Source organism: Bufo bufo, chromosome 1 (genome assembly GCF_905171765.1).
Source record: "Bufo bufo chromosome 1, aBufBuf1.1, whole genome shotgun sequence".
NCBI classification, from domain to species: domain Eukaryota; kingdom Metazoa; phylum Chordata; class Amphibia; order Anura; family Bufonidae; genus Bufo; species Bufo bufo.
In genome coordinates, this window is record NC_053389.1 from 490,009,333 (window position 1) to 490,035,499 (window position 26,167).

The 26,167-nt window shown below is 45.2% G+C and overlaps 1 protein-coding gene across 1 annotated transcript in view; it reads left to right on the forward strand.

Moving 5' to 3' along the window:
* Positions 1-1,262: 1,262 nt before the first annotated feature.
* ZDHHC17 (zinc finger DHHC-type palmitoyltransferase 17) overlaps positions 1,263-26,167 on the forward strand; it is a 48,442-nt gene continuing 23,537 nt past the window's right edge. The window contains exons 1-8 of the mRNA XM_040410244.1: positions 1,263-1,364; positions 9,407-9,513; positions 11,385-11,507; positions 13,256-13,333; positions 16,959-17,103; positions 22,590-22,654; positions 24,655-24,817; positions 24,965-25,090. Coding sequence (XP_040266178.1) covers positions 1,302-1,364; positions 9,407-9,513; positions 11,385-11,507; positions 13,256-13,333; positions 16,959-17,103; positions 22,590-22,654; positions 24,655-24,817; positions 24,965-25,090 — 870 coding nt within the window. The 5' untranslated portion in view covers positions 1,263-1,301. The remainder of the gene's footprint in view (positions 1,365-9,406; positions 9,514-11,384; positions 11,508-13,255; positions 13,334-16,958; positions 17,104-22,589; positions 22,655-24,654; positions 24,818-24,964; positions 25,091-26,167) is intronic.

Sequence of the window (26,167 nt, forward strand, 5' to 3'; positions counted from 1 at the left end):
TATCGTTAGAAATTAACGATTCACATGGGCTGGATCTGCTGCATCATGACTTACTCTTGTACGGATAGTGGGATGGGTACTATTATGCCAAAACTAGGAGTGTTGACTACACAGAGAAAAGGTGTAATGGAAAGATCTGCTCCTGTTCTGTGGTCAGTCCTGTTATGGAGGCACTGCGGTCAGTCCTGTTATGGAGGCACTGCGGTCAGTACTGTTATGGAGGCACTGTGGTCAGTCCTGTTATGGAGGCACTGCGGTCAGTCCTGTTATGGAGGCACTACAGTCAGTCCTGTTATTGAGGCGCTTTGGTCAGTCATGTTATGGAGGCAATGCTGTCAGTCCTGTTATGTAGTCACCCTGGTCTGCATTGTTCTGGAGAGACTGTGGTCAGTTCTGTTGTGGAGGCATTGTGGTCTGCACTTTAATGGAGGCACTGTGGTCTGCACTGTAATAGAGGTACTGTAGTCAGTCCTGTTATGGAGGCACTGCAGACAGTCCTGTTATGGAGGAACCGCGGTCAGTCCTGTTATTATGGAGGAACTGCGGTCAGTCCTGTTATTATGGAGGGACTCTGCTTTGCACTGTTATGGGGGCAATGTGGTCAATCCTGTTATTATGGAGGCACTGCGGTCAGTCCTGTTATGGAGGCACTGCAGTCAGTCCTGTTATGGAGGCACTGCAGTCAGTCCTGTTATGGAGGCACTGCGGTCAGTCCTGTTATGGATGCACTGCGGTCAGTCCTGTTATGGAGGCACTGCGGTCAGTCCTGTTATGGAAGCACTGCGGTCAGTCCTGTTATGGAGGCACTGCGGTCAGTCCTGCTATAGAGGCACTGCGGTCAGTCCTACTATGGAGGCACTGCGGTCAGTCCTGTTATGGAGGCACTGCGGTCAGTCCTGTTATGGAGGCACTGCGGTCAGTCCTGTTATGGAGGCACTGCGGTCAGTCCTGTTATGGAGGCACTGCGGTCAGTCCTGTTATGGAGGCACTGCGGTCAGTCCTGTTATGGGGGCACTGCGGTCTGCACTGTTATGGGGTACTATGACATTGGGAAAACCAGGCAGTTGCCAGCCCTTTCCTACTGGTACACATGCGACCTAGATGAGATCTGTCACACGTTAGTTGCATTATTTCCTATGGAGCCGAATGAATCCAAAGCACTCGCTTCCTACTGGTGGCGCAGCGGCCTGCACACGATGTGAACGTGCTCCTGTGTGCCCGTGCATTGTGTGGGACAGGACAACAGCCTCTCCCTCCCGGCTGCTCATTACCCAGCATGCAGCGGGGGATTTAACACCAAGATGGCTGACACTATGGAGGAATATGAGAAAGGCGCTGGCAGCGTCCCGATCCTGCACCCCGAGGTGAGTGCGCCCTGGCACTGCTGGGCAGGTGTCCGGGGAAGGGCGGGCAGCTCTCTGTGGCAGAGGCTGGGTGGTGTGCCCGCTGCTACCGAGGATGCTCAGGGAGGTGCAGGGGAAGATCGCGACCTGTGCTTGTAGTGACCTGGGCACACTGTGCAGATCTTCTCTCTGTGCCCACGTACCTACTGCATGCGCCTCGGTAGCGGGCATCTTCCTGGCCCTGACTCCTAGTCCGTCACCTGTATCTGGAGAGAAGGCCCCGCTCTGCTTGGCACTGGCCTGCCTGTGGGCACCTACAGAGTATCTAGGTCCTGCCTGCATTGCCCCTGATAGGAGCAGCCTGTGGGGTAATATAACTCCTGCTGCCTCCATTATGACTCTCACCCCTTCAGCCCCCAGGGAATGCTTGTCACCTCCAGGCTCCAAGGATCAGGATGCTGAATGTCTATAAGAAGCTTTAGAATGGAAGAAGTACCCACAACAACCAATCAGAGCCCAGTTCTCATTTGTCATATGCCTCTTGTTAAAAGCAGCAATTTGATTGGCAGGTAGGGGCCAGGTCTCATCTGTGGCTGGTTCCCTGACAGGAGGCGGTCTGTGGCTGGTTCCCTGACAGGAGGCGGTCTGTGGCTGGTTCCCTGACAGGAGGCGGTCTGTGGCTGGTTCCCTGACAGGAGGCGGTCTGTGGCTGGTTCCCTGACAGGAGGCGGTCTGTGGCTGGTTCCCTGACAGGAGGCGGTCTGTGGCTGGTTCCCTGACAGGAGGCGGTCTGTGGATGGTTCCCTGACAGGAGGAGGTCTGTGGCTGGTTCCCTGACAGGGGGCCGTCTGTGGCTGGTTCCCTGACAGGGGGCCGTCTGTGGCTGGTTCCCTGACAGGGGGCCGTCTGTGGCTGGTTCCCTGACAGGGGGCCGTCTGTGGCTGGTTCCCTGACAGGGGGCCGTCTGTGGCTGGTTCCCTGACAGGGGGCCGTCTGTGGCTGGTTCCCTGACAGGGGGCCGTCTGTGGCTGGTTCCCTGACAGGGGGCCGTCTGTGGCTGGTTCCCTGACAGGGGGCCGTCTGTGGCTGGTTCCCTGACAGGGGGCCGTCTGTGGCTGGTTCCCTGACAGGGGGCCGTCTGTGGCTGGTTCCCTGACAGGGGGCCGTCTGTGGCTGGTTCCCTGACAGGGGGCCGTCTGTGGCTGGTTCCCTGACAGGGGGCCGTCTGTGGCTGGTTCCCTGACAGGGGGCCGTCTGTGGCTGGTTCCCTGACAGGGGGCGGTCTGTGGCTGGTTCCCTGACAGGGGGCCGTCTGTGGCTGGTTCCCTGACAGGGGGCCGTCTGTGGCTGGTTCCCTGACAGGGGGCCGTCTGTGGCTGGTTCCCTGACAGGGGGCCGTCTGTGGCTGGTTCCCTGACAGGGGGCCGTCTGTGGCTGGTTCCCTGACAGGGGGCCGTCTGTGGCTGGTTCCCTGACAGGGGGCCATCTGTGGCTGGTTCCCTGACAGGGGGCCATCTGTGGCTGGTTCCCTGACAGGGGGCCATCTGTGGCTGGTTCCCTGACAGGGGGCCATCTGTGGCTGGTTCCCTTGGAGGGGGCCATCTGTGGCTGGTTCCCTTGGAGGGGGGCCATCTGTGGCTGGTTCCCTTGGAGGGGGGCCATCTGTGGCTGGTTCCCTTGGAGGGGGCCATCTGTGGCTGGTTCCCTTGGAGGGGGCCATCTGTGGCTGGTTCCCTTGGAGGGGGCCATCTGTGACTCGATTTAACTAATAGAACTTTTATTTTGTGGCATTTCCTCACTTTCTCCAAATTTTTTCTGGTCCCCCCAGGTGGGATTTCTTTACTTGGCTCAGTTATTAGCATCCACGTATGGAAATGGACAGGTATCTCTTTCAGGATAACTATGAAGACTCTGCTCCTCACAGTTCTGTAGGTCAAGGCCTCATGCACACGGCCATTGTTTTCATCCGCATCCAAGCCGCAGTTTTGGCGGCTCGGATGCGGACCCATTCACTTCAATGGGGCTGCAAAAGATGCGGACAGCACTCCGTGTGCTGTCCGCATCCGTTGCTCTTTTCCGTGGTCCGCTAAAAAAAATATAACCTGTCCTATTCTTGTCCGCGTTTTGCAGACAAGAATAGGCAGTTATATTAATGGCTGTCCGTGCCGTTCTGCAAATTTAGGAATGCACACGGACGCCATCCGTGTTTTGCAGACCGCAAAACGCACAGCGGTCTTGTGCATGAGGCCATAGGTTAATTTCAGATATGTGGAATCTTTCACTTGATGTTCTCCACACTGTGACGTGTCTGGGAAATCCACCTTCTTCCTTATGTCTACCTGCGGGGAATGACTAATGGTATGAAATGACGTCTACTCCATTATCAGTCGCAGTCATACATTTTATGTACATGTTATTACAGCAATATAAGGCTGAGTTCACACGGGCGAGATTTCCGTGCGGGTGCAATGCGTGAGCATCCGCAAGCAAGCATCCGCAAGTAAGTGCGGATGCGGTGTGATTTTCACGCACGGTTGCTAGGAGACGATCAGGATGGGGACCCGATCATTATTATTTTCCCTTATAACATGGTTATAAAGGGAAAATAATAGCATTCTGAATACAGAATGCTTAGTACAATAGGGCTGGAGGGGTTACATTTTTTTTTTTTTTTAACTCACCTTAATCCACTTGTTCGCGCAGCCGGCATCTCTTCTGTCTTCATCTGTGAGGAAAAGGACCTGTGGTGATGTCACTGTGCTCATCACATGGTCCATCACATGATCTTTTACCATGGTGATGGATCATGTGATGAGCGCAGTGACGTCATCACAGGTCCTTTACCTCACAGATGAAGACAGAGATGCCGGCTGCGCGAACAAGTGGATTAAGGTGAGTTAATATATTTTTTTTTAACCCCTCCAGCCCTATTGTACTATGCATTCTGTATTCAGAATGCTATTATTTTCCCTTATAACCGCGCGATAAAAACTGAACAACGGAACGCAATCGCAGTCAAAACTGACTGCAATTGCGTACCTACTCGCGCGGGTTTGCCGCAATGCACCCGGGACGCATCCTGAACAAATCCGTCACGCCCGTGTGAACCCAGCCTAACAGGTTCAGTAAATCGGCAGAACATTGGTAGATGATAGAAATCCCACGATTCATTCCATCCGCTCCGTTCTCCTATCTCCAGCCCAGCAATCCATGAATGAATCACGTTAGATAATACAGCATTAATAAGTGAAGAGTGATGAACACCTCTCTCATGATCAGAATGAAGACAGTAGCTGTCTCTCTAATCGCATCACAGGCACCAATGAACAGTGGGATAAAGCTGACATTGACATTACATCGTCTGTACATTCACAGGGTTTGTATTTTTTACTGCAATCTGCAGAACTTGATCAGTTAAGTCCCGGCATGGTCGGCAGCATGTCTACTTTGGACGTAGATATCATAACATCCTCCATTATCCTAATGATTAGAAGGAAGCCTTCAGCATATCCGATCGCACCCTATGTACAGACATGGTAGTGCCAGCAGTCCGGCATCTCTTATTCTGGTTTATTGTGGCATTGCTGACTCGATCACACCCTAGTGTATTAGATCACATGGCAGGTGACAGGGTGGTAGGTTTGTCTGCTCAAATGTCTTGTCCGGTGATATTGTACTTGACTTTTATGCAGCAGATTCATGAGCCATGTAGATTGTCTCCAGACCACGTGAATCGGGTATAAAAATTCTCCTTCACATTCATTGCTGAATCAGAAGTGTGTGAACATGGCCTAACATGCAGAGCTGCAGTGAAAAGCATGAGGGTTGGACAAATGCAGTACTTGCGTATCATTTTCAAGCTCCCCTCTAGACTTATTCTATAAAGTAGCATGCATACACTAAAGGTGCGCCTATACCTTTGATGTATGTTGGCTGAACCCATCGATGGTAGCGCTACTGGCCAGTCATCTAATGTATCTGGCGGTGATGGGACACAAGCGTCGGGCTGCTGCATTTCAACATGTCCGATCCTTTGTTCTCACGGGAGGTAAGTCACTCCCAGGGGAGTATGGCAGTGCTTTATTTCCCCCTCCCTGAGGAGCACATAGAAGAGCATGTTTCAGGTGGCCCCATATTGAAGGAAGATATTCTGATGACCCACGGGTCGCTGTTTTTGGGGTATGCGGGCCACCTCTTCTAGTGCTTTACCTTTATATGTGGAAATGCTATTAGAATAAAGTGATGTTCTGCCTGCCTCGGTGGTATAAACTGTAATTACTCCGCACGTCCGTGGGATCCCATCTGGGACTGTGTAATATAGTCCTATAATATTAATCAGGAAGAAATGAATTTGATGTTGCTGATACCCATCAAATCTAAGTGACCCACATTCTGAAGGATAGCTGAGGCCAGTGCTGTCAGTCTGTAAAGATTAGTCACCGTGTTATGCTTTTTCCCATTTACGTAATCATGTTTTGTTGTCAACCTTTCATCGGCATCTCTGTTTTTAATATAGTTTTATTTAAAATGACTGAAGTGAAATTGATAGTGCAGCACGGCTCATCTAGATCCTTCACCATACCATTCAGCTGGTATGTAGTGAAACACTGGGAGTAAATCGAAGATGGACGCTTTCCTCCATTTGGCCTCTTCTATATGTGTTACATATGTGTCAGCGGAGAAGGGACTGCAGTAGTCAGAACATCGGTATCAGGAATATTTCATATTACCATAGGAAGTAGTCTCCCCTTCTGCATACCAAACCTTCACTGCAAAGTCCTTGACGGTGCCCCTGACTCATGTGAAGAGGATGTGTCCTATATTACAGAGGATCTGGCACCACGCAATGCAGTGCAATCTGCAGACAGCATGGTATAGAGCAGGAGGAGCTGAGCAGATTGATATATAGTTTTATGGGAAAGATTCAGTAAAACCTGTAATTTATACATTTATATTCCTGCTCCTTCTTTGTTCAAGGGGAAGTGTTATCAGTGACTGATGATGTTCCCTGTATACACACTTACAGAGAGAATGCTGTCAATCACTGATAACACCTCCCTGTATACAACTATCAGTGACTGACAGCTATCTCTGTATACACACTTACACAGAGAATGCTATCAATCACTGATAACACCTCCCCTGTGTACAACTAGCAGTAACTGACAGCTCTCTTTGTATACACACTTACACAGAGAATGCTATCATTCACTAATAACACCTCCCTGTGTACAGCTATCAGTGACTGACAGCTCTCTCTGTATACACACTTACACAGAGAATGCTATCATTCACTAATAAAACCTCCCTGTGTACAGCTATCAGTGACTGACAGCTATCTCTATATACACACTTACACAGAGAATGCTATTAATCACTGATAACACCTCCCTGTGTACAGCTATCAGTGACTGACAGCTATCTCTATATACACACTTACACAGAGAATGCTATTAATCACTGATAACACCTCCCTGTGTACAGCTATCAGTGACTGACAGCTATCTCTATATACACACTTAGGCCTATGCACATGACCGTGGTGTGTTTTTTTGTAGTCCGCAAAACACGGATGGCGTCCGTGCGCATTCCACAATTTGCGGAACGGCACGGACAGCCTTTACATATAACTGCATATTCTTATCCGCAAAGCGTGGACAAGAATAGGACATGTTATATTTTTTTTGCGTGGCCATGGAACGAAGCAACGGATGCGGACAATAAAAACCTCATCTTGCGGCCCCATTGAAGTTAAGGGGTCCGCATCCGAGCCGCCAAAACGGCGGCTCGGATGCAGACCAAAACAACGGCCGTGTGCATGAGGCCTTACACAGATAATACTATCAGTCACTGATAAGACTTTCCACGTGTACAACTGAAGTCAGAAAAAGATGAGATTTAAATGTATAAATTACAAGTTTTACAGAATCTTTTGCCATAAAACTATACTTTATATCAATCTGCTCAGCTCCTCCTGCTCTATAGCATGATGACTGCAGATTGTATTGTATGGTAGCACTAGCGGGTTCCTTTTAAATGTAATGATTGAAACTAAAAGTATGTAGAAAAGATATACCGTGGGTCATTTATTAAGACTGGTATTTCCCGCGTCGCTGGAGATTGCGCTTCATTTATGATGAGGTTCGGCCCTTATCATAAATGTATTGCATCCTCCGCCAGTCCATGAACCTATAATGAAATCTACTACAGTTTTTAGCGGGCCCGATGGCCCGCCCATTCCACTTTCCTCTGCACCACCTTTTTGGAAATTGAGGTGGGCGGAGTAACAATGCCACTTGCACCTAAACTTAGGTGCATTGGTGTTTTAAAATCTACAAACCAGTGGTTTGCGACATTTTTACACCAGAAATATGGCGTAGGGATTTTGTAAATGACCCCGAGTGTGTTTGGAATTCTTTTATTTTGTAGCAATTTGTTTTATTCCTAAAAACCTCAGGGCTTTGCCAAACTAGGTGGGAAAAAAGTGTCTCAGGCACTTGAGGCTCATTTACCTGCATAGCGCCAGTTGTCAGGTAGAAGGTGTTTCTTCCTGACAGTTGGCTGCTCGCTGGTGGAGGAGACCGCTGTAATTACATCACCTCCACTATTGCGATCTCTTGTCCTCATACATCTGCACTGTTTCTGGGCAGCAGATCACTGTTTAGACAGCACAATCTGCTGCCCAGAAAGGATAGTTTAGATGCCTGCACGAATGACAGGACCACCCGATGGACGAGAGTTTTGCTCATTCATCGGGGTGATTGGCGGCACATTTACACGGATTTCAGAAACCATCGTTCACAGGAATGTTAGTTCTTGATAATCTGCCCGATTATCTGGATGTGTTAATCCACCTTTAGTAAATGTGGTGCATAGTCGTTAGTAAATCTGCCCCATTGGTTTGATACAGAGGCTGAAAACCATAACTGGTCATTATCTGCATGAGTATTATCATGTATGTGATATCTACTCCCTACCCCCAAAGAAGTGTCCGAATATTGCTCCGTTATTAGCGTCCACGTATGGAAATGGACAGGTATCTCTTTCAGGATAGCTATGAAGACTCAGCTCCTCACGGTTCTGTAGGCCATAGGTTGATTTCAGACATGTGGGATTCTTCACTTGATGTTCTCCACACTGTGACGTGTCTGGGAAATCCACCTTCTTCCTTATGTCTACCTGCGGGGAATGACTAATGGTATGAAATGACGTCTACTCCATTATCAGTCGCAGTCATACATTTTATGTACATGTTATTACAGCAATATAACAGGCGCAGAACATCGGTAGATGATAGAATTCCTACGATTCATTCCATCCGCTCCGTTCTCCTATCTCCAGCCCAGCAATCCATGAATGAATCACGTTAGATAATACAGTACAATACAATAATAAGTGAAGACTAAGCCCTGGCTCTGAGGAAACCCTCTCTTAAAGGGAATGTTTAGCATGCAGACAGGGATACAGCCACAGCACAGATAGCTCAGAGGTTAGGTCTGGACATAGACCTCTTCCTTATCAGGATGGCTTTTGCTCCCTAGGTGGGGACAATGCAGGAGAAATTAGGTCACAGGATCTCTGTATCAAATTGGTTACTGATCTGGGTGCCATTAAGTTCCTTCCTATCACCCAGGCCAAATATTTCCTTCTCCTCTCATCACTCCACCGTCTACTGTAACTGAACCAATGCCTTTCATATCTGGGTGATATGGGGTCAGTTCTGAAGACATCTCCCTTGTCAGGGCGGCTGTTCTGCTAGCTAGGCAGGATCTTTATCGGGACTTTATAGGGAGAGTCACATGAATTATGATATATTTTATGCTATTATTATGTTTTAGAGTAATCACTTATTTCTGTGATTTATTATTCTTTTTTTCTCCTTTGATATTGGCATTACAGTGTTGACAGTTTAAAGGTGGCCACGTTGAGCACGGTGTCTGCTCTGCTGAGCAGAATCTAGTTTTATGTCTATCGCTCATGCTGGGCTTCAGTGTAATTATCGAGTCTCAGTCTTATTTCCTCATACACTCATTTCCTTCAGTAACGGTAACTGTCTCCTTCAGGAAATCAAGACTCAGGGTCATTACAATCATGGTTACAGCACTGAATCCGTGGGACGGAAAAGCCACATGGACGACTATAGTACATGGGACATTGTCAAAGCCACACAGTAAGTATTCACGCTTAAGAGCATGTCCTCCAATGTTTCTACTGCTCATGTTGTTTCAGGATCCATTTCTGGTCCTACCAGATTCCATTGACTTACTAGTCAGGGTTCGGTGTTTTTTCCCCCCCTAGCGTCCTAAGCTATTCTGGCCATCAAAGAGTAACAGAAACGTCATAATTGGCCTGAATTAGCACGACTGGCACAATTTCTAGATAATAGCAGTGACAGTCCCTATACATACTACAAAATCCGAGGTTTTTATTGTTAGAGGTGCAGTCCTCTTTCATACGATTTATCTACTGTCCTAATGTGTTCCATTTTTTATCTTTATTACCTGCCGTTACCCTTTTAGGGTTGGTTCTCCGTTTTTCTGTTAGAGAAGTCCAAACTCCTCCTTTTCCTTCCCATAAACAAAAGCTGTTCACAGGATAGATGATAAATATATGACCACAGGGACCCCCACCGATCACGAAAACGGAGATGCCTGAGTGGATCAAACGTTTATCACCAGACATGTCTGTTTAGTAACTACTTGCATTCCCCACGTAATAACAATTCTGGAACATCTATGATGTGCTGTGCCTCTATTATTCCTGCTAAAAGTAATAAATGAATTGCTTGAAGTTTGCAGGGAAGGTCCAGATGGGTGTTACCAGTTGGGGGCGTGTCCCTGCACAGTCTGACACTGGCTGCAATGATTGGATAATGTTAGACTCTGCAGGGATACCCCCACCATCTGGATCTTTATTGCCAACTCCTAGTAATTAATTCATAACTTCTAGTAGAAATAATACAGGAATGGCACATCACAGAGTTATAAGAACAGATGCTCCAGAAGTGTTATTACATGGGGAATGTATGTAGTTACTAAAGAGAGATATATCTGGAGAGGTGACAGGTCCTCTTTAAGGGGTTGTACAGTTTGTAAAAATCTTGTTCCTACACTCAGGGGACTTGTGAAAACCGGGCCACTAGGGGGGATCTGGGGGGTTTGGCCACTAAGGGGAGCTCAGCGAAGGTGGCTTTATTTTTGTATGAATCCAGTGAAGCAGTGAGCTCCCCCATTGGTTGTCAGACTTGGTTTAAGAAAGAGAGTTTTTTTTCCGCAGTCCAGGGACTGTGGTGGTATTGCATCTCGGTCCCATTCACTTGAATGGGTACGAGTGGCAATACCAAACACGGCTCATGCACAGGAGCTATATCAAGGCCCTGGTTGTTTGCCGGCCAAGTTATATTTTTTAATGGCACCATTTTGGGGTATATTTAAAAGGGTTTTCCTAGGATTTTTATACTGATGACTTATTCTCAGGATAGGCTGATCAGCTGTTTTGAGAAGGCACTGGTGCTGGTGTGAGGGCTGCAGCCTTCTCCGTGCTTGCCAAGCTCAGTACCGTACATAGTATAGCGGCTGTGCTTACTGTCGTGCTCAGCCCCATTCACTTTTAGGCCACGTGACCAATGAATGGGTCATCACTGGCCTAGGAAAAGCTGAGAGAAGGCCGGTGCCTTCGTAAACAGCTGGTCAGCGGGGGTCCCGGCTGTCAAACCCCACCAATCAGATACTGATGACCTGATGTTTTTTATTGGTGGCATTTTGGGGTACATGTGTAGTCATAAACTCATATTGCGGCTGTAATTTTTATGTGGACTACATTTCTCTCCTTGTAATCTGCACTTGTGGTTTTTACAGTAAGCTTCTGATTCTCTTTTACATAAAGTGCTTTTTTTTTGTTTTTATGAATGGGAAATGGTGGGACAACATTTAAAAGCCTTCAAATCTGAAAGTCAGAAAACCCGCAATGCATACATTATATGGCGAAGCGCAGTCAGCATTCGTCTGCTAATATTGTTTCCTCCTTTCGTCTTCTCTTCAGGTATGGAATCTACGAGCGCTGCAGAGAGCTGGTGGAGGCAGGCTACGATGTGCGACAGCCTGACAAAGAGAATGTTACTCTGCTTCACTGGGCTGCCATCAACAACCGGATAGATCTAGTGAAGTGAGTAGAACTTCAGAAGGGTGGCAAGGAAAGTTGCCTTGTCATAGACACAGGGGAAGCGTACTGTCTGCGGGCTTCAAAATCACTGCTGTGCAAAGAGGAGGATAGGTGATGCAGTGTGTGCCACAGTCATGTAAACCGCTCCACAGGAGAAGAGTAAAACTTGATTTGGCATTGGTTGCTGATCCCTAAGTGATTGTCATCTCAGAAGAGCAAATGGCCAGTCAGTCAAGACCCTTTGTCCACACTTGCCGTTTTGGCAGAATTTCCATGTGCTTCAGGACTGAACTTTTTTTTCTGAAAGGGCAGCAGTGAGTGTGATATCTGTTTCTTTATTAGTTTAGGGAGAGTGTGTCAGCAGTTTTGACCATGTTAAACTGCTGGCAACACTAGGTAGGGGCTGGGGAGAGTAAGGAAAGCATACCCTTCGTGGAGCTTTTATTATCAGGAGTAGTGTGAATGTGAACTTTTATTCTGCTTTTACAGCCCATCCTGTGACAGACCTGTGAAGCAGCACAATGCAGAGAACACTTCACAGTGAGGCTCTGCCTCCTGGGCAATTAATAAGCAGAATAAAACTTCATATTCACATTAGTCCTGATAATAAAAGCCGACAAATGATATGTTTGTACTGTTCCCCACAGCACCTACCTAATGCATTCGGTAGTTTAGCATGGTCCAAACGGACTCCATTAATGTTTATTTAGTGGACTGCGAATTAGGTGGAAGTGAGACCCCTAGTGGTCATGACTTTACAACTTTATTATTATTATTATTATTATTATTATTTTTTAAGATGGAAGCAGGCAAATTTTTTAAATGAAGTGATTTATAAATGTGCTAGTTACAGCATTTGCTATTAAATGAAATTGTGTGAAAGTACAGTTACTCTTTAAAAACATAAATGTAGCATTCACAACTTGTAGTGAATGCCTATAAAAATGCTTGACACCCACCTGACACATATACAGTATATATAGTGGATGGACCAGGTCCTTATTATATATACATATGTATGTAAAGGTTGCTGCCTGTGTCAGTGGACAGTCGAATGTCGGGTACCCGGGTCCTCTGTTCTCGTACACACAATGCTCTATGAGATGGAGGTGTTACTGCCTCTGTAAATCCTGGTGGTATGTGACTAACCTCCGTATTAACAGGATTCTGGTAGCAGGAGGCTAGACCCAGCATAGCCCTAATATTCATAGTAGTCGTTATAACTGCTGACTTCCCTGCTGCTACAGGACAACTTTTGTGTGAAAAAAAAAATGTAAAGTCCTCTGGTGGTTTATATTGACCACTAAGGAACGGATTATAAAAAAAAAGATAATATATATTCTGGAAATTATCCATAAATGCCCCCCCCCCCCAACCTTCCCAAAGAAGACCACTCCCTCCACCCACCATTGTCAATCAGAATTAATGGTCTGTGATGACTAATTACAGTTCAGGATACCCCTCTATAATTACCAGATTATTTATTTGGATAACTTAAACCTAAAAATCGTAAAATAATTTGAATGGATCCAATGTATTACGTGGTTGTGCTGAGTCCTCCTAAAAAGTAGCCAGTTTTTCCAAAGGTTCTCTACTCCGGTGAATGTTACAGATACCACACATGACGTGATATTCCCTTCTAGGACATGTGGAAAGGGCTTTTCTAAAATGGGATAACCCCTTAGTGGTAGTAATACTGAGAAAAAAAAAACGCCTTTCATTTGATAACTGATTATTGTCCTTATTTGCAGGTTCTACATATCTAAAGGTGCTATTGTGGATCAACTTGGAGGTGATTTAAACTCCACTCCTCTTCATTGGGCAACTAGGTAAGGATGGAGTTAATGTGGGCAACATATGCAAGTGGTTTACTGACAAATGCTGAGATGGCATTCAGAAATATTGCTGCCCCCTACATCAGTCCCTGTCACAGTCTAACGTAATCCCTATCTCAAATACATACAAGGATAGTAATATATATTTTATATTTTCTTTTGTCTATGGTCATATAATTTTAATATATTTTTGGCTTGTGAGAGCAGATTAGAAGGAAACCTGTAGGAAATCCAACCTTTGGCTGAAGTTGAACAGTAAAATGTAGGTTGCCTAGAAATTGATGAACATCATTTTGTCAGCATATTCAATTTATAACAAAGAGACTTATAGATATAACCTGTTCGCTACCAGCGCTGTAGTGTACAGTGCAGTGGGCCTCATGGCCTCTGCTGTTTCAATAATGCTGATCATGGTCATTAAAGCCTATAGAGGTTGTGATCAAGTGAGATCACGGCATCTAAAGGGTAAAAATCATGGTAGCTTGTTACCGGAATCCTCTGCGTCCAATGAGGTTGCTGGTAATTGAATTCAATACACTGGGTCTCCCTGAAGAGACCCAGGGTATTTAAGCTGCAATTCTTATTTTGGCCAGCAGGTTGACAGGCCAACATAAGAAATGGCCAATTCTGTACACAAATCATGGATCTAAAAGACCCATGAGGGTTCAGAATAAAAAAAAAAAAATGATTTTGTAGGCTCAAATACGAGCTTCAAAATCATAAAGTTTTAAAAATATATAAAAGTTTGAATCACCCCTCTTTCTGTAGAATAAAAACATAAATAAATAACAAAAAATATAAACATCATGGGCATAACTGCGTCCGAAAAACGCCCCCTACTATTAAAATCTAAAAATATTTTTCAATACAGTGAATGACGTAACAGAAAAAAGGCTCAAAATTGCCAATTTGCATTTTTTTAAATTGAAATTGAAAATGAGTCCCCGACACAGCTCAGTAGATATAAATATAAAAAAGTTATGGGGGCCAAAATATGGTGAAGTAAAAAACAATTGTTCTTTTTCAAAGTTCAAATTTATTTTTACACTATTTTTAGACATAAATCCTATACGCATGTGGAATCGTTGTAATCAAACTGACCCAGAGAATGACAGGCATGGGTCAGTTTTGCCGAAAGGCAACACCGTCGGAACAAAACCTGCAAAATGGTGGAGGAACTGGTTTTTGTTTTTTCCCCAATTCCACCCCATTTGGAAATTCTTTTCCTCTTCCCACTACATTTGTATGCCATATTAAATGGTGGAATTAGAAAGTACAACTTGTCCCTCAAAAAATAAGCCCTCATACAGCTATGTTAATCGGAAAAATAGAAAAAAGCTATGTCTCAAGGAAGATAGGGAACTAAAATGAAAACGAGAAATCCTCCGGTATCCCAAGGGGGTTATCCGGCTTGTGGAAAATGTTAGAAAACAAAGAAATGACCAACCCTCACCTCTTCTTTCCCGCAGTGATCCAGTGCAGCAGCTCGGGAGCTCCTACCGGTCGTGTGACCGCTGCCGTACATGTGACCACTGATTGGCTGCAGCAGGCACATGCTGGCCTCCTGTAAATAATGGCAAAGTGGATCGCAGAAGCTGCTGTGCTGGATCACCAAGGGAAATTAGTGTTGCTGTAGTACTGGCTTTATGGCTTCCATGCCTGAGCGGTGATGCCAGTAGTATGGCACTTGCCCTCTGAGGCCACTGATTTGGACTGATTCATTATCACTAGTAGATGTCATCGATAACTTGCAAAAGTTCTTCCTTTATTTTATGTATAATATACACTGCTCAAAAAAATAAAGGGAACACAAAAATAACACATCCAAGATCTGAGTTAATTAAATATTATTCTGAAATACTTTGTTCTTTACATAGTTGAATGTGCTGACAACAAAATCACACAAAAATAAAAAACTGGAAATCAAATTTTTCAACCCATGGAGGTCTGGATTTGGAGTCACACTCAAAATTAAAGTGGAAAAACACACTACAGGCTGATCCAACTTTGATGTAATGTCCTTAAAACAAGTCAAAATGAGGCTCAGTAGTGTGTGTGGCCTCCACGTGCCTGTATGACCTCCCTACAACACCTGTGCATGCTCCTGATGAGGTGGCGGACGGTCTCCTGAGGGATCTCCTCCCAGACCTGGACTAAAGCATCTGCCAACTCCTGGACAGTCTGTGGTGCAACATGACGTTGGTGGATAGAGCGAGACATGATGTCCCAGATGTGCTCAATTGGATTCAGGTCTGGGGAACGGGCGGGCCAGTCCATAGCATCAATGCCTTTGTCTTGCAGGAACTGCTGACACACTCCAGCCACATGAGGTCTAGCATTGTCTTGCATTAGGAGGAACCCAGGGCCAACCGCACCAACATATGGTCTCACAAGGAGTCTGAGGATCTCATCTCGGTACCTAATGGCAGTCAGGCTACCTCTGGCGAGCACATGGAGGGCTGTGCCGCCCTCCAAAGAAATGCCACCCCACACCATTACTGACCCAATGCCAAACCGGTCATGCTGGAGGATGTTGCAGGCAGCAGAACGTTCTCCACGGTGTCTCCAGACTCTGTCACTTCTGTCACATGTGCTCAGTGTGAACCTGCTTTCATCTGTGAAGAGCACAGGGCGCCGCACGGTGTTGGGCTGTAAGCACAACCCCCACCTGTGGACGTCGGGCCCTCATATCACCCTCATGGAGTCTGTTTCTGACCGTTTGAGCAGACACATGCACATTTGTGGCCTGCTGGAGGTCATTTTGCAGGGCTCTGGCAGTGCTCCTCCTGTTCCTCCTTGCACAAAGGCGGAGGTAGCGGTCCTGCTGCTGGGTTGTTGCCCTCCTACGGACTCCTCCACGTCTCCTGATGTACTGTGGTCAACACCTGTAGAACCACTCCTTTATTGGGGGCGTCTTGCTAATTGCCTATAATTTCCACCTGTTGTCTATCCCATTTCCACAACAGCATGTGAAATTGATTGTCACTCAGTGTTGCTTCCTAAGTGGACAGTTTGATTTCACAGAAGTGTGACTGACTTGGAGTTACATTGTGTTGTTTAAGTGTTCCCTTTATTTTTTTTGAGCAGTGTATTTTTTCAGTATTAAAACGCAAGAAAAATTATATAAGTGTGGTATCGTTGTAACCGTACTGACCTGAAGAATGAAGGTCAATTTTACCGCATAGTGTACAGTGTAAAAAAAATATATATACATTCTACCCCATTTTGAATCTTTTTTTCTGCTTCCTACTACATGGTATGCAACTGTAAATGGTGCCATTAGAAAGTACAACTTGTCCCGCAAAAAATAAGCCCTCATAAGGCTATGTGAATGGGAAAAATAAAAAAGTTAGGACTATGGGAAGGCGGGGAATGAAAAACGAAAACGCAAAAAAGCAAAATCCCACGGTCCTCAAAGGGTTAATGAGTTGAGTCAGTGGAACTAAATATTTAATTGCGTCTGTAAGCCACACCAGTTTGGTCATGGCTACTTTGTATCTTCTCTTCTGGATTGTAACTCCATTGCTGTGGCCTTTTCTGTCCTTGGTCTAACCTTGATACAAAGAAAAGGAAGTGCTTTCATGTATCATCTGTAAGCTATATCCTGCATGTCTTTCAGACAGGGGCATCTCTCCATGGTGGTCCAGTTGATGAAATATGGCGCTGACCCCTCACTTATAGATGGAGAAGGCTGCAGCTGTATTCACCTAGCCGCCCAGTTTGGACATACCTCAATTGTGGCATATCTTATAGCGAAGGGGCAGGTGGGTGCGCTTTATTTATATTGTGCTTTTACTTATGTTTGTGAATAGAATTTGTAGAGCCCGTTCGTTTATATTTGAACCCCCTACTTGTTTAGGATGCAAACATTAGCATATGGGTACATTCACACCACTGTACGCCGGATGTGGACCTATTGACTTGAATGGGTTCGCAATCCTCAAGATGCAGATCAGAGGCACTCGGAAGAACTTCCGTTGGCTTTTGGGTCCATGCCTCTTTACTACATAAGATGGGATATGTCCTATCTTTTGCTGTATATTGCGGATCGCGGACCAATTCAAGTCACTGGGTCTGTGCTGCGATATGGGATTCACACAGCAATTTGCCGTCCGCAGCACGGGCATGGACTGCTTAGATTTGTGTTAATGTACCCCAAATTAAATATATTTTTTTGTGACTTTTATAAGTATCTTTACAAAAATGTAGGGATCGACCGAAATTGATTTTTTAGGGCCGATACCGATAATTTGTGAACTTTCAGGCCGATAGCCGATAATTTATACCGATATTCTGGGAATTTTCATTTTTGAAAAAAATTATTTCCTACACAAATCTGCTGAAAATTAATATGTTTATTGTTAACGTGTATTTTTTTTGGGGTAAATCTTTCTTTTTCATTTATACTTTAATATTTTTTTTACTAACTTTTAGCCCCCTTAGGGACTAGAACCCTTGTCCTATTCACCCTGATAGAGATCTATCAGGGTGAATAGGATCTCACACTGTCCCTGCTGCTCTGTGCTTTGTGCACACAACAGCATGGAGCTTACCATGGCAGCCAGGGCTTCAATAGCGTCCTGGCTGCCATGGTAACCGATCAGAGCCCCAGGATTACACAGCTGGGGCTCCGATCGGAGGAGCAGGGGATCCTGTGGCCACTGCCACCAATGATTAATACTGGGGGGGCGCACTGTGCCACCAACGTTTTTAATACTGGGATGGGGGGCGCACTGCACCACCAATGATTAATACTGGGGGGGTTGGGGGGGCGCACTGCGCCCCCAATGAAGAGAAATCTCATTAATTCATATACCGGAGGCGGGAGCTGGCTGCAGAATCACATAGCCGGCTCCCGACCTCTATGAGCGGTAGCTGCGATCCGCGGCATCTAAGGGGTTAACTACCGCAGATCGCAGCTACCGCTCAGAGGTCGGGAGCCGGCTATGTGATTCTGCAGCCAGCTCCCGCCTCCTGTATATGAATAAATGAGAGATTTATCTTCATTGGTGGAGCGGTGGCCACAGCCCCTCCCCTTCTTTTGTCCTCTCTCCGCTAACTGGCGGCAGCAGCAGCACAGGGGGAGGGAGACGCTACTTCCTTCTCCCCTGTGCTGCTGAGGGAACACTGAGAGCAGCGCGTTCTGTGTTCCCAATACATTATCGGAATATCTGCAAAATAGATGCCGATAACGGTCAAAATACTGAATATCGGTCGATAATATCGGTAAAACCGATAATCGGTCGATCCCTACAAAAATGTATTGAAATTCCAGATTGAATTTTTACAATCATCTCTGACTACAAGTTGCACAGACTATCCCAGAATCCCTCAATATTAATGCTTCCAAAAACACTATATTTTCTTATACCAGAGGTCCAGATTTACTAATCCTGTAGATGATGTAGACACTTTTGTCTAACTCTACCAACTATTTAATTTTCTATCTTTAGTGTTTTTTTAAACAAATGTTGGCTTCTTTCACACACATTTCTTCTTTATTACGTCTTAAAGGGGTTGTCCACAATTTTTTATATTGATGTCCTATCCTCTGGCTAGGTCATCAATATCAGATTGGCACCCCCGCCAGTCAGCTGTTTTGAAGAGGGGGCAGTGCTTGTCTCTTAATTGCTTACCTGCTCACCGTCACAACTGCAGCAGCGGGCAGGTGTAATTACAACTATGGCGTCCCCATTCTCTTCAATTGGACAGCTCCTTTCCTTTCACTTGAACAGGAAGGAGACGTCCCATTGAAGTGAATGGGACGACTTAGATGTAATTACACCTGCCCGCTGCTGCAGTTGTGACAGTGAGCAGGTAAGCAATGAAGAAAAGGCAGTGCATGTACGAGCGCTGCGGTCTCTTCAAACAACTGATCGGCGGGGGTGTCGATTTGATATTGATGACCTATCCAGAGGATAGCAGACAACCCCTTTTAATAATTTTGGCACACAGTACACCCACAGAGTTTGCTATTAATGGAGAGATTTAGCCTCCGATTGAGCCATAATTCTGGGGCACAACAGTTTTAAACAATTTTTCTGCAGCGCCCAACATGGGTTGTGGGGCTTAGCGGAAAATGGGTGTACACTTACTAATACTGTGAACACACATGTAAATACTGTGTCTCATGTTTTGTTGGTGCTATTCACATTTGCGAAGACATTGGAATTCAGTGCATTTGGAAATTTGTTGTTGTAATTTGCCCAAGAACACCCCAGAGTGTGAGCCAGTTGTCTGTAGTTGGTACCTTTATTACATTCATGGATGGCCTCATGATAATACACTGTTTGTGATGTCATCATCTGGGATCTAGGCATGGCTTTATTAGAAACACTTTTTGTGATGTCATACATAATCAGGAAGTGATCCACTTACCTGTGATATCATAATCTGGTGTGTTTCCTTCCTCCACTGACCATAGAGCTGAGAGCAGGGAAGTATAGAGATGACGGTGCAACTGGACCGTTACACCAACATGGTTGTCGCTATGAGAGGGCAGCGCTCTACATGATCATTAGGGAAAAGAGCTCAAGGAGTCTGTGCAGGAGTGAAATGGGCAGGGTGGTGGGTGTTTACCCCGAGATAGTGTAGCTGGCACAACACAGGAACATATATTCCCATTTTCACCCTGGCAGGCCCTCTGATATGAGCATCGGAGCATGCTGTGTGATTCGGTGCTTTTTCTGGAGATCTGGTGATGTACCAGGCTCTCCATGGGTAAGCTAGGCAGAGGCTTCCGACTAGCTCTGGTGATGTCACCGGCACTAATGGGCGGGCTTCTCTAAAACGGCTAGGGCATCTCTAAAGCCCGCCCATTACTGCCAGTGACGTCACCGGGATCACTGCTGGGCAGAAGCCTCCACCTAGCAGTGTTAGAAATATGAACAAACAGCCCTTGCCCTGCGTGATCCAGAGGGGGGCAAGGGAGAGTATCGGAGCATGAATTCAGCTCTGAACCTGGACAACCCCTTTAGGAGGCTGTCCTACATCCATTTAAAATGGAAGGCTAGCTGGACAGTGTGTTAAAATACTTTTGATAGCCCTGTATACATTCAGTTGACCACTACTGACCAGTCAGTGGCCCCAGTGGTTACGTGTGCAGAAATGGTAAGGACAGTAGCTGCTGTGGTGGAACAACTGAACTGTCATATGGCAAGTGCTGGTTTTATGACACTGTCCATCCAGCTTTTCATTTTCAGCGGATGTCAGACAGCCCCTTAAACAGTTGCAGTCTTTGTACAGACGCTTGGCAATTACGGTCTCAAGATAAACTGGCTTCAGAAGTTCAAGAATTCATGATAAGATGGTGTAAACTCGGGGGTAATGCGGCAAAGTTGCCCTCTTTGCCTGTTTTCCCGGTGGAGTAGGCAGTTGATATTTACTATGGGGTAGTGAGATGTTTGGTGGGCGGAGCCACAGTTTTAGCCCGATTTTTATCATTGTGATTTGAATTTTTTTTTTTTTTTTTTTTTTTTTTTTTTTAAAGCCGTGCACTGCAGTCCTATGGGGGAGTACTTTAGACTAAAAAATTTGTACTTTGTCCAAAAAATTGAACAAATTGTGTGGGATATTTTGTAAATCTGTCACAAAAATGGTTTTGAAAAAAGCAGACACTTCAAAAAGAAAAAAATAATCAGTCAATTAGCATCTTGATACATTACCTCCCTTAGACTAGACAGACTAAAACTACACCAGATTTATCACAGTGACTGATGCTGGATAATCTGGCTCACCATTTGGGCTCATGCACACGACTGTATGTATTTTGCAGTCCGCAAAAAATACGGATGACGTCCGTGTGCATTCCGTATTTTGCGAAACGGAACAGCTGGCCCTTCATAGAACAGCACTATCCTTGTCCGTAATGCGTACAATAATAGGACATGTTCTATTTTTTTGCGGAACGGACATGCGGAAACGGAATGCACACGGAGTAACTTCAGGTTTTTTTTGCGGACCCGTTGAGGTGAATGGTTCCGCATACGGTCCGCAAAAAAAACGGAACGGACACCGAAAGAAAATACGTTTGTGTGCATGAGCCCTTAGTCTAAGTTTCCATCAGTTGGCTTTCTTTATGCCAATTTTGGTGCATTATTAGTGCGCATTTGCATTGCAAACACAGCCGATTCCGGTAGGTCATACTCTTTCTAGCTAAGCCATGCTGCGTTTTCAGATGTGGTAATGTGGTTGAACGCTTTTACGCCAGTTTTTGTGGCAGGTTACTCCAAAACTGTCGGGCATTTTTCTCATAAATCTCCCCCAATGAGTTTTATTATTAGTGTCATATCTTTTGTTACATTGCATAGCCAGCAGAGGGCGCACACATCCTTTTTACAGAAAATGAACATAGAAGCTCACACATTTGTCTGTAATCATTTTAGCAATGATATAAAGGATCTGTTTCTTTGGGGGGAAAATACCCATTCTAGTTTTTGAGTATGGCCACATGAGGCATAAATGCTGCGGATTCTCCAGTGCGGAAATGCATGCAGCAAATCCACAACATTTACAGTACTGACAAAGTGGCTAAAACCTAAGAAATGTCATCCATACACTGTGGAGGAAACAAACAGCGTAAACTGACTTTACACCACGGGTTTTCAATCTGCAATCATATGAGTGCAAAGCCCTTCAGAAAGGTAATCATTAGGGGTGCCGGGAGGATAGGTCATCCGTATTTGCAGCCTGGACAACCCCTTTAAGGAGAAATAAAGAAATAAAATAATACCAGTATCAATGCACTACAATACTCATCGAAAACATACTACAAGAAAATAGGTGTTCGACATGATAAATCGATCCTTCCAGATGGGCATGTCCAGTGTGGAAAACACGCTCTGCGCAATTTCCGGTTATGGGCGCTGCTCCTTTCACTGGAGCGCACAGCAATATAATGCTGTGTGTCTCTGCATGACTTGTATCTATTGAGTTACACTGACATAATGCTGTCAGTATAATTCTATAGAAGTAAGGTCAGGCAGAGTCACCCAGCATTATAAATCGTAATACCATACGTTCCTGTGAAAGGAGCAGTGTCCATATCGGGAAATCATGCCCCCACACGCAGCGCGTTCTCCGCACTGGACACATTAATTGACATATTTGTCGCTTACTTGCGTTTTATGACCGCTGCACCATAGATTCATAGACAACATTCTAACAATAGATATATTTTAGTTGGCCTGAAAGCCATATGAGCGTTCAATCTGCAGTCTAATATCTAACGTTATCAGTTTTGTTGTTTCAGGATGTAGATATGATGGATCAGAATGGCATGACTCCATTAATGTGGGCAGCTTACCGGACACACAGGTAATTACTTTTATGCTTTTATTTCGTTATTTCCATTAAGCAGAACCGTACCCATATGCCCAGATGTCGGACTTTTGAAAAACCACACAACATCTGCCCTGAAATTGCCTCCCATAGTTTTCAAAGGGAGGCTGCAGTACAGTTCATGCGCTTGGGGATTTTTCTCACGTAGATTTCCCAGACCACTCCAAGAATGGACATGTTACTGCACGGACACCTGAGGAAACCGTGGCGGTAGCTTGCTTGTGGTGTAACTCCATTCAGTGGAGCTCAACAGAGAGCAGGACTGTAGCATTTCAAATGCAAACCCATGGCAGAAGCCACAGTGGTTTCAGCTGTAGGGTACACGGCAGAATCCAACTTGGGAGCATACCCTGATGCTATATAACAGTCAGAGGGGGGCTATTGTTGATCAATGTGTCAGTAACATGTCTCTGTGGTACTTACTAACAGCCTTTGTTGAAATTCTGCACATTTTCTATATTTCATAAGATATGCTCACTTCTTGGCCAAGTCTTGCCACATGACCTGCCATCAGCAGCCATCTTGTAGATAGGACCACTATGCAGACAGCTCAGAAGATGTGCCCAACAAGGGGGCATGGCTCATGAGATACAGCAAACGGCACAAAACTTAAACAAAGGCTATATTAGTAAGTGACATATAGTCATCTTACATACACATTGGTAGCAAGAAAGTGGCCAACCCCTTAAAGGGAACCTGTCACCTGGATTTTGGGTATAGAGCTAAGGACATTGGCTGCTAGCACATCCGCAATATCCAGTCCCCATAGCTCTGTGTGCTTTTATTGTGGCAAAAAAAACGATTTTATAGATATGTAAAAGGACTCATCTAAGGTTCATTCTCCTCCATGCTTCAGAGATGAGTCCAGCATTCTCCGACTCTGAGCCCAGCCATGCCCACTGTGAAGGAGCCCAGCACCGCCCCGCATCCTCCGAATCCCCTCCTTTCTCCCCGACGTCACAAAGCTGGAGCGCCGTAATCTCTCGATGCGCGAGCTAGCGCATGCACAGTTTGTTCCCTGAGGCTGATGCCACCACAGGGAAGGAACACTATACCGCATGCGCTAGCTCGCGCATTGCGAGATTACGGCGGTCTAGCTTTGTGACGTCGGGCAGCAAGGAAGAGATTCGGAGGATGCGGGGCGGTGCTGGGCTCCTTCACAGTGGGCATGGCTGGGCTCCGGAAACGTTAGTAACAGCTCTTTGAGCTTCTTACTTGCCTCATTTACATATATATAAAATTGTTTTTTTTACACAATAAAAGCACACAGAGCTATGGGGACCGGATATTGTGGATGTGCTAGCGGCCATCTAGCAACACATGTCCTCAGCTCTGTACACAAAATCCAGGTGACAGGTTCCCTTTGAAATCATCTTTTTAAAAGGACATATTAATAAAGGCATTTTTTTAAAACTCAGTATTCATAGAAAACATTATTATTATTTTTTTTTTTTTAATAAAATAAAAAAATGTACCGTACGTAGAATATATAGGTTGTTAATATGTGATAAAAATATATTGTGATGTATATGTTCCTTTGAAGGGGTTGTCCGCTGTCTGGCTACCGTTGACCATTGTGTATGTAAGAGACTGTATGGCACTTACTAATGTAGCCTTTGTTGACGTTCTGTGTTTCAAAAGACATGTCTCCTTGTGGGCAAATTTGTTCTGTCCACATAGAGGTCCTGTCCATAAGATGACCCCTGACACCTCATTCAACCATTCAACCTACAAGTGCAGATGGCAGGTGCGGGGTATTTGGTGCCTACTTCCAGAGCTGCCCCCGAACAGCGTGGAGTGTTGGATTCGGTCCAATTAGATGTTGCTGATCCTGATGATAGACCATCAATATAGAAAGAGTGGACAACCCCTTTAAAGTTGTAAACATGACAGTAGGAGATTGTAACATTTATGAAGAGTCAATATATGTGGTTCATACAGTATGTGAAGTTGTTTTTTTCCTTTTGCCTTTGTAGTGTAGACCCCACAAGACTGCTCCTCACGTTTAATGTGTCCGTTAATCTCGGCGATAAATACCACAAGAACACTGCGTTACACTGGGCTGTTTTGGCTGGAAATACAACAGTCATTAGTTTGCTCCTTGACGCCGGTGCCAACGTTGATGCACAAAATATTAAGGTGAAGTGATTTTACTTCTCTTGGATGTATAGGCTTTCTTCTGTGCATAACTTTATAACTGAGCCTTTTACCAGTTAGTGAAATGAATGCCTCAAAGAATAAATAATTCCTAATAATGTCTTCATATTTTTCCATATGTTCCCACAGGGAGAATCTCCACTTGATCTAGCAAAACAGAGAAAAAATGTCTGGATGATTAACCATTTACAAGAAGCCAGACAAGCCAAAGGCTATGATAATCCCTCATTCCTGAAAAAGCTCAAGGCAGACAAGGTAAGGAGGCGCTGTGTTACTTGGTGATCCAGCCCTTTAGGTGCAGCGGGTGTTGTGTTACATGAATGCATACGAATTGGCCAAATACAGTCTTACTTGAGAGCAGACACCTGGGACATTGTGAAAATGTCACCCAGAAATGTACCTTTCTGGGCACCTTAAGGCAATTTTGCATCAAACCGTAATGTTTTGTTTAAAAAAAATAATAATCTTCTCGTGTTTGGCTAGAAGTCTGACTCAAATAACCTGAAAAGAGACATCACCTCCTGTGGAATTGCATAGTTGCCAACTGTCCCAAATTTGTCGGGCCTGTCCCTGATTTTCAGAGACAGTCCGGGAAAATTTGTGCCACCCCGGGCCAAACATGGGCACACCCAAAAGTGAGTGTTCCCAGGTGGGCTTCGGGGGTTCCTGGGTGGAAAGGGGGGCTTAGATGCCCTGATTTTTGGTAAGTAGGGAATTGATACTGGTCACGTATTTCTATGTCTGCGTCTAGATATCATCACTCATCAACGGGAGAGAAAAATTTCCACAATCCAGATGCCAGTAAATATTTGAATCACAGTAGACAATTGTCATGAATAGGTGCCAGATTGCTGCTCATATTCTCACTCCTTTAGTGGGAAAAAAGGCCCCCACCCTGCCCTGCAAAGATGTGACCATAGATGGTGCACATTCTCATTTTGATAAAGGGTGATGACATGAAAAAAGTTCCTGTATTTCCCCCTGTACAGGGGGGAAATGATCACACTAAGAGGCTGGGATGGTTCTTCTTGATGTCACTTGCAGCTTCTTCCCATCTGTAGACCTTCACACTCACAGAGTTTAAGTAACATTTTTGATGCTGCTCCCCGGCTTCTGTAATGAGCCCGTTATGGTGTGAAAGATAAGAACAAGCTCTTATATTCTGGCTATGGCAAGTGCCTAAAGGGAAGATGTATAGTGAAAGTGTTAGAAGTCCGATTTCTGCTTAGACTTTTATCTCAGAGTTGTGTTTGTAGCTGCAGACACCAGATTTGTCATAGTGTTTTAGAAACGTTCCTCCTAGATCAGATCAATATGATTGGCAGTTAAAGG